Genomic DNA, 13,862 nt, shown 5'->3' with positions numbered 1-13,862 from the left:
TAGTCCATCTGAGAAGTTAATAAAAAGGGATTTCTGCAAGCTATATCCTGCACATTATTGATGTTACATGGAAATCCCTTTTCACAAAATATTGCTTTTACTTCAGTTTCAATTCACAGTAGGTTGTGGGATATTACAGGGTGTTCCATGGAGCGTGTTACCGTGACTGTTACCCCTCAGTTGTTGGCGTAAAAGCTTACTAGTATCATACCCCTGGAACAAAACCAATTTTGGCTGGGAATCAAATTGATCTAAGCAGCACCATACTTGGCAATTAAGCCAGGTCCACCATCTGGTGTCAATTCCTAGGATTACAGAGTCTGACATACAATTGTCATATGACTCAAATTTTACTTAGCTCTCTCTCTCTCATCTTAGAAGAGCTTGAAGGAGCCAGGAATTTTGCTCATGGGCAGGACAACTGCAATTATATTATAGTACTCATGGACAAGGTCAAATGCGGCGGTAGAAAATTTGCACAAAATCAATGCAAGCGAAAAGTGGTATTGATCCCGGCGGCCCGGTGTTGTGAATTACGTGTAGTTCAAGGTCACCGGGGTCAGGCTTATCACATTAACTTTACAACAGCAACAATTTACTGGGTAATGCACGGGCCTGACATTGATGCATTTATGTACGTGTAAATTCATTGATTTTCAAACCAACTAATAGACACTCACAGTGACTTTTGCTTTTTGGCAAGATCAGTACAAGAAATATTTCTTTCTCAGCTTTAGAATAACAAAATACATGTGCCACACTATCATATGCAATATTTTGCAGAAGTTATACAATGTATTTGATTTACAGCTGACACATGCACATTGCCTGTAAAATTAATTGATTCAATCCCTGTATTCTATCATATCCCGACCCCGGGGGCGTCTGTGTAGACTGGTGGTTAAAGGACAGCTGTTGGAGGTCCCCAGACAGAGCTGGCAGACTTCCAGAGACTGCCATGTGATTTATCTTAAGCCGCATCCCAGCCCAGATGGTTCGTCTGTAAATTCCGATCGTCTTTCATGACGTTAATTCTGTGCATGCAGGAAACCATGACACTGGAATTATTATAGATCTGTGTGTATGCAAAGACTTCTGTCTGAGGTTTACGAGATCAAAATATTGTAATTCAGATCACAGAATTTCTGTTTTATTCTGTTGAAAGTCTGTTCTTACACATTCAATGAAAGTCACCTGCATACAACTTAAATGAATTTGAGCCTTAAACGTCTGTATAGCATCTGCATTTGCATTTGGAGCTAGTCTTATTCTATTTTTTATGCCACAAACTGGAAAGTTATCAACATAATGGTAACACACAATAAGTGAATAACCTCTTGAGTGTAGGAAACTGCAGGTTTCACCAAGACTGGTCATGTAGCAATTACATGTGAATGTGTGAATCAGGTTTGACAAGAGATTGAATGATATATGCCACTGGAGAACTGCACTGACTTTTGCATGTAATTTGCTTGTGCATCAATACTATTCATCTCAGTCATACAAATTAAATATGGACTGATTTAAGGATAGGTAAGACTCTACAGCAGTGTTCTCGCCAGGCCTTTTCAGCATAGGGGCCCCCTATGCTGTGATTTGGACCCCCTATGCTGTGATCTGGACCCCTATGCTATGTTTCAACCAGCATAGGGGTGTTTCTTTCTGGGACAAACCTTGTGACCCTTCATAAATCTTATAAAAAGTTCATATTTGGCTTTAGAATGAGGCTGTGACAGAGGAAAAACTCTACTTCACAAAATCTATCCCTCAAAATGCATGAAATAATGTCTCATTAGGTTATGAATTTACAAATTTTCCGGGGGAACATGCCGGACTCCCTACTCTGGTCATGTCTTCAGCACTCCACGCGTGACTTGCACCGCGTAAAGTTGGCCTTCTGTACCTGACCCCTATGCTGTGAAAAAATTCTGGTGAGAACACTGTACAGATATAGGTACTATGAAGAATATTCCCCAAACTTTAAAGTCAAAGGTTTTCTGTACTCTTTTATGAAAGACTAGATTTTTAATTCCAAACAAGACAACTTCATTGTACATTGCAAACAAAGAACCAGGGACAGGCTGCTCTGAGCTAAATTCTGAACTCATAAAAAATGAAGGAATGTTACAGCAATGACCTTGCAACAAGGCCATCCAATCAAGCCTATGCAGTCTTATAGGCTGAAATCAGAATTACCTGTAAAAACGTATGGGTGGCACAGCTAGCAGGTATAACTAGTCCCCAAAAGGCACAGAGAAATTTGCAACATGTGGCTAACCAATTTACGTGGAATACTTGCTTCAGGGTTACGAGGACCAATCATCCATTTTGTGTGGAACCAAATACCACAGATGCTGAAGGTAATGACCTGCGTACGGTCGCGCTTGCCAAGGATTTTCACAAGTAATATCTCAAGCAAAGTTTGAATTGCATAAAAGATTGGCTCCCAACATATTTCACCATGTGAATGTATATATTGACCTTTTATGGTTTTTCAAAGAGAATCAATGTGCCAGCAAGCTGGGGATGGCATCTGTCCCTGGTGCTGAAAACCTTGTACTTGTATCTTGTAAATCACAAAGTGCCAGGGGATCATTATTTATCTATATGATGGACTGAGGACTGAAGATACACACTTTCCAGCTTAATTTTTGGCTTCATCTAGAATGAATTTGCAAAATCTGGCTTTTAGTCACGGAATTCACCAATTCTTTTTCTAACTGCTTTGATATGATTAAGCTAATACATATGTATCTTACTTATTAATAAGAGCTTAATACATTACACCTCTGCTTTTATCAAAACCATAGGCTATACCCGTTAGGACATATATCCAATGTTCAGGTATGTAGGATTTCTTATCCTTACATGTAGCTCTTGAGATAAGGCACCGATTTTGAACCCTGACATCATCAAGTAGTATGAAAAAATAATGCACCGCCAATCTGCTTGCTGAAATTTGCCACTGTCAACCCAAAGCATTCTACAGTGCATCTATCAGCATTATTAATCTCTACTTGCTTTGTTATCATGATCAAAGTGGGTGTTTCACACTGGAATTAACGTGATCCTATCTGCAATCACTGTAAGTTATTTGCTTAAAAGTTTATCGCAATCCTCAAGTGGTTACAATAAGTGGTGGCCAAGCATATACATGATTATGATTCAGTGCAAGACCCTAGCCTTAATTACACAAACCCATCTGTACCAAAGTATTACCTATTCAGTTCAAGACCTTTCAAACAGTGTAATATTCAAATGTATGACCTTACCTTCTTCTCTGTCATTGCGACAAAGTCGCATATTTCCTCTTCGTTCACCCCCCTCATCACCACGCAATTGAGCTACAGAGAGGAAATGAGGAATGTGTGAAGTTAATTAGCTTGCAACACCACTACCGGAACAACTTGATTGCTAGGTGTTTGGCATTGCATTCGACAAACTGCTTTCATTGACTACCCCCCAAACATTGTGTGTAATGATACACTGTCACTTTCACTCGTCGATACGTTTTCCCAAAACCTTTTACCTTGTAATCTGTATTGATGTATCTCCGACACTGGGAGGACTTGCGCTGCATTGCGCTTGATACGATCAAATGGATTTTCAATCCTTCGCCACCCCAAATCACTGCCAGTTCATGTGTTATCTCTAGCCTAGCCTAACTGAGTTGAGTTGAAAAACTCAAGATTACATGACATTGCAGTGACCTTCAGGTGTCTGGATAATATTATAGATTTTTTGTGTCGTCTTCTGGTCCTCTGCTCGTATTGCAATTTTTGAACTTTACTGTGTACATGATCTATCATACTATCGCATACACAGAATTGAAAATGGATTTTCATTAAATACATTATTCCTGCTAACCAAATTTATCACCATATGGCTGTACTGGCAAAGGACATTTTCAATATTCTGTACATGACTACTTCTACGCTCAATGACAAAGCGTGAAGCATGACTGTAACAGCTTAGCATGTTCCGAGCAATTTGATTCCCGGTAATGGCACAGCGGCTGAAAATGTGGTTGGCAAGTGGAGGGAAGTACATTTGTGAGGCCTGACAAATGTTGGGCTAGCTATAAATGGTCACCTGGTGTAGCATCATATAGATCACATGGCTACAAACTAAGATTCTTATCAATAATAGACTAAATAGTCTTGACACAGTCACATAAAACTTTTTGTGGTCTATCAGCAATAAAGCCATGATGATGGTAAGGCCAGGAAAGTACATATAATTGTATAATATGCATAAACAATACAAAGTGTTTATCTTTCTGCAATTACATTACATTGACGTTCTCATAAATCACGCTGGTAAAACAATTCAATTATTCAAGTCGTGGAATATGCAATTTCTTTGAGCAATCCTGGCTAAAGAAAGTCTTTCCTATAGTAAGTAAATTCCAAAGTTGTAAACTACAAATCTGACACAAAGTCAATATTCTAAATCCCTTCCACAGCAGTTTCTATACTGACATTCATGCATTCTTTGTTAATTTTCTGCTTGACTGAGTGGGTCCCTTGGAGTGCTGCTCATTGGTGAACCAAGGCCTACTCAATCACCTTGAGTCACATATTTGCTGACATTGATTGACTGCAGCAATTTCAAGGACTCCGGTGTAATTAGTTTCATACTGACTGTAGACAGTAAGACAGTAAAACTATTTTTCCAGAAGTACTAAACCTAACGTGACATGTGATTTATATGAAAGTCACAGTCTGTAAGCTAGGGAGGACGGAATTTGCAAATTGTACACTGATTGTCGCTACACTTAATTGCTGTAATGTGTCGCACCAAATGAAGAGATATATTTAGCATTGAAGCAGGCTGCCAAATTTAAGTTAGAATGGTTTTCCTGGGAAGAAAATTAGACCAGTGTCTGTAACTAGACATCGTGGGAGAAAACTCATTTTGCCAAGAGGCAACCAAAACCCAGTTCTGTGACTGTACAAACTGGCAACATTCCAATTACAGGAAAACATCTGGCATTTTCTGATCTACTTGACAATGTACACTTCAATGTACATTGTACAAATGTAAATGAACAGGTATACAATGTATGTACAAGTCAAAATCATCTCAAATTTGTATGTGTCACTGCCTTATAAAAAAGTTGGCAACTTAGCTCAAACTATGTAATACGAACTATGATTGCTAGTGCTTTCATATGACTATCCTACACATTTTGTCAAAATTAGAATTCTTCAATTGGACTTTGTGATCCCTTGCCCTTCTGCAATATTTCTATACCCAAAATGGGATAATGTGTAATATCCAGTACTGTGTGCTGGAGATTCAATTTGCACCTCAAAGGTTCAACACATTATTCCCCAACACTTCAATTGGACGGAAACAATTTTGTCAGGATGAAATAGGGGTGTGTCCCACACAGTAAGGTGAATAGTGCTGAAAATCACACAGTACAGCTGGCTCATGACTTTGTAAGTCAATTCCAGCAGGAGATGATTTGTAAAGAACATAACACTGATGCTAAAGCTGTAACAATTTGCAACCAACGAGCACATCATTCAAAATGTACTGGCCACTTCTTTCATTCATTGGAATAATAGATCAAAAGGGAATATCATATTCATAACATGATTGTGTGTTAACTTTTATATTCTTACATCATTCTGAGATTTACTCGATTTTCCTTTGCAATAGTTAAAGAACCAGTAGATCTTATAGCTGGAAGCAATTCCAAACCCAGGAAAGCTATTATTTTCCTTTTTGTTGAAAAAATTTGGTGTCCTCAAACAAAATATTGTTATATATAGAAAAACATTCCGACAAAAAAGTCTGAATCCGTTATTTCAATTTTCGACAGCAACGCACGCAGAACATACATTTAACAAGTTTGAATTACATGGGATACAAGATTAAGTTTAGAAACCAGAGGGATGTCTGGTACACCCAATGTTGAACACTATCATGGCCCAGGTATGAGTATACATGTACAACCATCAGCATTGAGTCCGAAAACCTTCATACATATACATTGTACATGTATACATTGTATAATATATATACATGTATGACTAAATTCTAAGCAATACATACGGGTTTCCTCTATCTAGTTTGAAGAAATTGATCTGTTCTGCCATAATAAAGTTGTAGCAAATGAATCAATCCTGAAGTCTCCTAAGATCAGTATCACCATTTCAGAACAGTCTCTATCGTATAACAACACTGTCTGTAATAAATCCCTGCTGGAAACTTGTCGCCCTGATACCAATTAAACAATTTGTCATCCTCTGAGGCGTCTGTCTGATTAATGAGCATCTGTCAGAAGAAACGTCTGGATGGTAAAACTAACAAAAATCAATAAGCCATTAAGGTGTCTTCGGTGACATTTCCACAAATCACATTGCGTGAAGTGCAAGTGGAAATAAAAGATGATACAAAGTAAAAAAGATAATACAAGCCAAAAGCTGGTGATCCCTTATGACCACTTTTAATTTCTACACAATCATGAATCATGAAATACAATAAAGATATTACACATATGTAGAACTTCAAAGTCACACAAATCTAATGAGATTTCCAAATTTTGATCAAAACTTGTCAGGTATGTTGAACAATTTGCAAGACCACAGTATTACACATTTTCTTACAGCTGCTGTAAGATAATCTATCATGTTTGAAACAACTTTTATTTAGTGACTCATGACTCTATTTCAAGATCAATTTCATGCCTTAAGGCCTGCAGGCCTTAAGATAAACGTAGATACTGGTACCTCACCTTGACGGGATTGTAGCCTAGTTCCAGAGCCTTCTCCAGCCCTTCCATGACCTTCTCCCAGCCTGCAAGTACAGATAAACATGGCAGATAAGTGAGCACAGCTGTCAATACTTCACCTCATCACCTCTAGGAGCCGACAGTTTGGCCCACAGGCCTTATAGGCAACTTACAGCCATCTGATCAATGTCAACTCACCCGGGCAGTGTGGAGTGGACTGGACAAGCAACATAATCAAATTTGATTTTTAAAAAAAGATTGCCATGCTACCTCTAAAGATGAGTCAGAACTGTGATATCTTAGTCACAATAATAAAATTGTTATATTATGTAGTTCATTAAGACTCCAGAGAGCCTTTAAAATGGTACCCAGAGAACTAGATATTGTGTTGTGTCAAACTAAAAGTTATCATGAAAAGTGATGAATGGATGATATAAATTGAGCACACTTTGAATTTGTATCTATATCAAGAAATACTATAGGTATATCATGAACAGCACTGATTTCACTATTCAATGCAAAGCTGTCTAGTTTTACAAAACCAGCAAATGGTTCAAGATTTAATTTTGAAACATCAAGCAGTGTATAGGAGTATGAATAGTGTGAAAAAAGTATGAACATGAAATTCTAGCATATACTTTTTCATCAAACAGTTTTAGATTACAGTACGTGTATAAAACCACCATTGTCAAAAGGTACTACAGCAACTGTAACAACTGTAATACAAATGAATTGGCTTCTCTCTTCTTAATAAAATACTCCACAAAATTTGCCGGCTATCTACAGTTAGATCCCTCACTGGCAACAACATAGGCATATTCCAGTGTCCTTAAAACTAAAAGGCTTTAGATTTATCACATACATGTACAGTGTAACACACTGTTAGGGTCATAATCATTCAGTGCAAGGAAGTGGTGGATAAAGAATTAAGAGCCTTCTTGATAGCAAATACTAAAATGTTAGATTTAATGCTAATGACATCTTCTATCCACAGTTAAAATAGAACAGTCATGTGGTGTATGTAAAAAAGTCATGTTCCTATATGATACACACTCCACTAAAACTTATAGCAAAAGAGACCCATCTGATTGGCAAATGTCTCTCATATAAATCAAGCAGTGAAAATGGCCTGACTGTAGCAGAAAATTTGAAAACAAGATACCTCATAAAGCGGCTTTCCACTCTATCTACAGTTACACAGTCCAGTAAGTTTGAGGACCATTGCTAGTTAAAGTATTTTCAATCTCTCTGTGGCCATAAAACACATGAGTAATGTGATGCTATAAAATGTCTGGCTGAAGGTTACCACATGTATCTTGTCTTGAAAGTGTTTGCCAATATTGTGATCCTAAAGAAAAAGTCTCTTCAGCTTATAACCTGTATCTAACTTTTTAAAGTAATCAAGTGTGTGCAATTGATAATATTATAATTAATATCGCATGTACAAATACATTAATTTGTCAATTTATGTCATTGGCACATGGATCTTTATAGCATTATTCACACACTATTTTAGAAGGGTTCTGTGTAAGAAGCTAATCCTTGATCACACAGACCTAATTTTTGATATTGTTTGTCAGCAAAATATATCTTTCATGACAGCATAGTTATGACGAATTAAGTAAGATTTTCGCAGATAAGTCGGCTAGAAGCCATGTTTTAATATCTAAATGTTACTCAAAAGAGAAGTTGTCAACAAAAAACAGCATCAAACAAAGCTTGAAGTAAAATGTACTTCCCACAGCAGCAAGGTAATGATTTAGATTTGACACAGGATAATCCTAAATGTGTAATTTCTGTTGAGGTTTGTAATCCCCAAAGAGAGAGAGATTGGGGGGGGGGGGGGGGGGGGGGGAAGAAGTAATCTTGACCACCCTTCCCCCTCCTGAGAAGTTAGAATTTACTGAAGTATAGCCTTACCTTTCCTCCTAGTAATGAACTGGAACTTGGCAGGCACTAAGGTATCAAGGCTAATGTTCAGCAGGTTCAGCCCCGCTTCGTGCAGTTGAGGCAATTTTCTCTTCAACGTTAATGCGTTCGTTGTCATGGCGATCGTTTCCAGTCCGAGGCTCCTCAGCTTATTGAGTTCCGCTGGAAGAAGTATGAAAACAGTTTTTCAATACATACGGGGCGAGAGCAAATTGTTATGAAACCAACCTCTCCTCCAATACCCTTCTGTTACGGCCAAAGTGTGCTGGTACCGACGGAAATAAATGTAGCACTGTGACAGTACTAGCCAAAGTTCAACGTTGTATGGACATTTATGGAAAGTTTCTGAATACTTATGACTTTTTTGTCTGAATACTAACAGAACTTTTGTCTGAATACTTGCAGAATTCAGAAATTCGTCTGTATACTACCAGAATTAAGTGTCCTAATACTTACAGACAATATCCACCACGTCTGGCCTGACCAGAGGTTCCCCTCCCGTCAGTCTAATCTTGTTGACTCCTTGGGACACGAACAGCCTGGCCAGATTGACCACCTCTTCTGTCGACAGGAGTTTCTGCTTTGGTGTCAGGTCTACGCCTGCTTCTGGCATGCAATACTGACCTTTTATACAAATGAGATGAAGTTTGAGAACAATGAATAATTAAATTTGAGTGAAAATTTTATCAAATATGAGCGGGAAAAAATCTTTTTTTTAAAAGGTGCTTTCTGAATGTTTCCCACAATTGACAGCATAAAATTACAAACGATGAAAACCAATCCCTTTTGTCAGTAATGTACATAAGATATGCTAAATAATGTACCTTTCAACATAAACCAGCTAGTTTTAGTTACTGTTTGGCCATGGAAGTGCCATTGCATAATTCATACACTTTTACAGTTCTAGCTCCATGGCATCGCTGTGGCATATATTCCTTGGCTCAAAAGCAAGGTTATAGCAGAGGTTGCCATATTTTTGCTGTAACCTATAGGTCAAACACTTAACTATATGCCAGATGATACCCCTGCCTTTATGGTAATAATCCCTTTGGGAAAATTGTATATTGAACAGAAGTAACAACTTTGTCACTTAATACTGTTCAAGGTTGATCAATAGAATTCAGCCGTACCTTATCAAATATAAATCATCTTGTGTTAGGTTTAAAATATGGATCTATTACTGATTCAAAGCAAATAAAAGTCAAATGCAAAATGTAGATTTTAAGGAAATAGTTTAAGATATCTGCACATAATACCAAACAGATTGCTTCTTATTAATATTAAATGGCAGAATCAAATATCGACATACCAGTACTTAAAGGAAATCTAAATCAGCTTTTGACTAGAATGAAATGCTGAAGAAGCACAAAGACTTAGCTTCTTGTCACAATACTAGTACTAGTAAGTATTTCTCCCAAAGGCGTAACAAAATCAGTATCATTCTAAGTTCTAAACTGAGCATAAAAACGTTGTGATTTTTGACATTTTGTTTTCTATAAATCCTACTAGTATAATTATAGTATATCATGCTATGATACTATTGATAGGTTTCCAAAAAATCTAATGTACCAGTATATTCTTGTAGTAAGAAATTGTCTCTCACTCTCAGGGATCATGAAACCTTCAGTGCAGTAGTGTTACAGTAAATACACAATGTGGTTTAGACTTACTAGCACATGTACGTAAAAGCAATTTAGTGCTAAATTCTTTCTGAATTTTAACACCAAGCTATTCTATGTAGACTGTTGTTATCAAAATAGCTGTACTCCAGGATAAAATTCCAGGATAATTTGGCTCAGGAACTTTCTGAATGGCTTCCATCTTGTCACTCAATACATACAATCGTTTACAACTCCATGAACCCAAAATTCAATTTCGAAGTTGGACACACTTCATTGCCAATTTCCCATCTCCATTATCTGCATGGCTATTTGTTCAGTGAAGGCTGGAGTCTACATTGTATATCTTATGCCACAGACTACACTCTAAGGGCTTGAAATAATTGTTTCTGCTACCTGTGAAGTTGTCAGAAGACTTAAGCCTGAGTTAAGGAGCAATTTGGAAAAACTTTCTGCAAATACATAAAACATATTTATAAGTTGACATATTTGTAGACCGTATCATAGTTATAGTAACAGAGTATATATAAACTAATGTCTTTATAGGTCTTGCAAGCATATCCCTTTCCAATTTCTTTGTACAGCCAAGATTTGTTTATGATTAAACCTCCTTGATCTGGTTAATGATTAAAACCACAACTCCAGGACCAGTGTTGTAGATCAACAGAGTGCACTGATATACATCTATACATATATTATATAAGGCACTGACAATATACTGAAGTCATATACCTATACTAAACCATGCTCGAAACGCTGGGCGCATAATTATAATATTATGCACTTTTGTGTGTGAAAACGGTTCACATAAAGTCTAGACTTTGTGATGAATACTTACATCGTAGGTTACACCTTTCTGTTAAGGATATCCTCAGGTAATCATGATGCCTTCCGAAAGTGTCCGTCAAGAATGACGAAAACGGCCTGATCTCCTCCCCAGCAAAGTAGGACTTTTTTCTTCTTGTTACAGATGGTACCTGTAGGAAACACAAATTTAAGGTGTCAATTGCCAGATCTGCTTCATTTTTATATGTACTGTCAATTGCTGTAAGTTTGCAGAGTCTTAATTTTGCAGTAGGAGGGAAAATTAGGCGTTTTTAAAGGTGTGATTATACTAACAGTATTGTATATGTATAGCAAAGCTGGACAGGTGTTACGCCAAAGGGCGGTTAAACTGGCTATATGTAGACAACAGACTACAAGACAGAGCTAGCACCTAAAAGTATTCACATTGCAGAAATGTTGAACATAAAACCACCAGTATATCTCATTCTGGGTCTATCACACCGTTTGTCTACGATATGTATAACACATTATTGAAGGATGTACTATCACATGTTAATTGAATTCTTGTAGTCTAAGACTAGACTAGAGCAGTCTAGATTATGCTGATAGGTTGTCAATCATCATCATCATCATCACCGCACAATAATCTGGACTTGAGAGCCTAAAAGTAAAGGGTCGAAGCCTTGTCATATCCAGGACTATGCAGTGTTTCAAATACATCTTATAAATACATACTGAAGAGCAATGATGCCAAAGGAGCCTGAAGTTTTCACCTGAATTCTACTAGTAGTAGTACACTTAGTTTCAGAAGTCACAGGTACAATAGAGAGACTGCATGGACCCTAAATGAGGCCTCTGGAACATGTGGGAAACTTGCCAAACAGGTATTACAAGATGTGATTGATGTTGTCCTGAGGGTTACCTGAGTAGAATTCACATAAGAGTACTATAATTTTGTGAGAATGCAGAATTGTTTGAAAGTTGTGATATGCATATGGTCTCTGGCAGATCCTACATTGGCGAGATGACAATTATAATCCATGGGCCAAATAATATCCAGCTGGCCCCTGTAGGGAGTTTAGGAAATTGTATTAAAGTTGTTTCCTGTTAATTCTTTTTAACCATGCATGGTAGGACCCAACTTCAAGGGAATGTAGGGATAGAAAATTGTCATGTTTTCTGGCTATCCCATTTTTTCTAACATCCATTGGTTGGCTGGGTGCTTCTGCTGTGTTGTCAATTCAACCACTTTGACTTTGACTACCTCATCTGGCACCAGTGTTGTACAGAAGGAGAGCTTGCATGCCTTTTTCCGTGGGGCGCAATGAGCTATTTTCAGACCCCCTCTAATTTGACGTTAAGGTAATGGTAAATTTCGAAAGAACAAGTCAATTTACCATTAAGCATTGATGGGCCTCTTTATTTCTTAATAACTACAGACAATTAGTTGGTATCAAGATGTGGAACGTACATTAATGGTTTCGCTTTGATCATTATGCACATGGAAAAGATACTTTCATTGCAGTGGTATGTACCAAAGTGCTGTATTTTCTCTTGGCAAAGAATAACATTTGGGTCAATAAAATTTGATGTCATCAATATTGTCCGAAAAATCATACTTCAAATTCTTTCATGCCCAGCTATCAATATTATGTACCACTACAGTTTTTCCTTTAATTCATTAATAAGAAATCAATGAATGGAAAGTCAAAATGCCAATTTAACCAGCCTGGGGGTAGAAACATTGCCAGACTCCCCCATGCAGGCCCTCCAGGGGACCAAGAAAATCAGATTTGTCACTACATTCCATGTGTAAGCGAGAAAAATTATCTAAAGGGATCACCAAAAAGTGTAACAGGCCAGGTGGTCCTCATAATAGTCATATAGAGGTAATCCACTGTCACCCACAGGTTGCCTGTGTATGACCTACGCAGTGGTGACCCTTGGATGGCATTTTCACCTTTCTACTCATCATCATCATAATGGAAGTTCACCCTGTAAAGTACAACCACAGAGCTTTGGAACATCCACACAAACCCACCATGACAGTTGAGTGAAATGGAATTCAACAATGAAGAGCGGTCTAAACTGGAGCAGTCCTACCTGACCGAAAATTCTACTCTACTCTACTCATAATAATCCTGTCGCTCTACTAGTACTGTAGTTATCAGAGACTCTACGTATGTTTTAGTCTCTACCAGACTAACTACGCCGGCTATAGGGAGAATATCTGCCAGGGTTTCACTTGTAGGCTCCGTTATCCTAGGATGGCAGATTGGATCCTCTCTCCGTAGCCGACTTCTGTTAGCATACATATTTTCTACTAGTACTATTTTGGCAGCCATCTGCGGGGCCTGGTAGAGGCTAGTATGTTTAGTGTTACAGTGAGGGGGAAACATAATACAAGCTGCACCACCCATATTGCCACCTCCATGCTGTCATTTCCCGCCTATGCTGTGAACTACAGGTTCACATGGAGAACCATACTGCACGGTACCGGTACGACAAAAACTACTTGTACTACCGGTCGAACTTTACCCCCTGCATATGTGGACTGCGTACTGCAACTCAACGCAAACATTAACGCTAACAAATGACATTATACATACCCTTTGTACATTCTCTCGAGTCTCCTCTTCCTCTACTGGCTCCGGCACACTGGACTGCAACCTTGTAAACCTGGACAGACAACCTAAACTGCTTGCAGACGGAGAACTGTAAAGTTTCAGACCTCTCCACGCCATGGTGGACCTACAAAATGTAAAATCAAAGGGGCGTGGCTT

The 13,862-nt window shown here is 38.0% G+C and overlaps 1 protein-coding gene across 1 annotated transcript in view; it reads right to left on the bottom strand.

Moving 5' to 3' along the window:
* The window catches only part of LOC136432694 (molybdenum cofactor biosynthesis protein 1-like), a 27,507-nt gene extending 13,645 nt beyond the window's left edge, over positions 1–13,862 (bottom strand). The window contains exons 1-6 of the mRNA XM_066424158.1: positions 13,689–13,862; positions 11,132–11,270; positions 9,131–9,298; positions 8,666–8,836; positions 6,749–6,810; positions 3,273–3,344 (exon numbers count right to left, since the gene is read on the bottom strand). Of these exons, the coding sequence (XP_066280255.1) occupies positions 3,273–3,344; positions 6,749–6,810; positions 8,666–8,836; positions 9,131–9,298; positions 11,132–11,270; positions 13,689–13,823 (747 nt within the window). The 5' untranslated portion in view covers positions 13,824–13,862. The remainder of the gene's footprint in view (positions 1–3,272; positions 3,345–6,748; positions 6,811–8,665; positions 8,837–9,130; positions 9,299–11,131; positions 11,271–13,688) is intronic.

The sequence above is a fragment of the Branchiostoma lanceolatum genome, chromosome 4, assembly GCF_035083965.1.
Source record: "Branchiostoma lanceolatum isolate klBraLanc5 chromosome 4, klBraLanc5.hap2, whole genome shotgun sequence".
NCBI classification, from domain to species: domain Eukaryota; kingdom Metazoa; phylum Chordata; class Leptocardii; order Amphioxiformes; family Branchiostomatidae; genus Branchiostoma; species Branchiostoma lanceolatum.
Note: the sequence above shows the minus strand (reverse complement) of the source record. Positions and strands in the feature narration are given on the sequence as shown.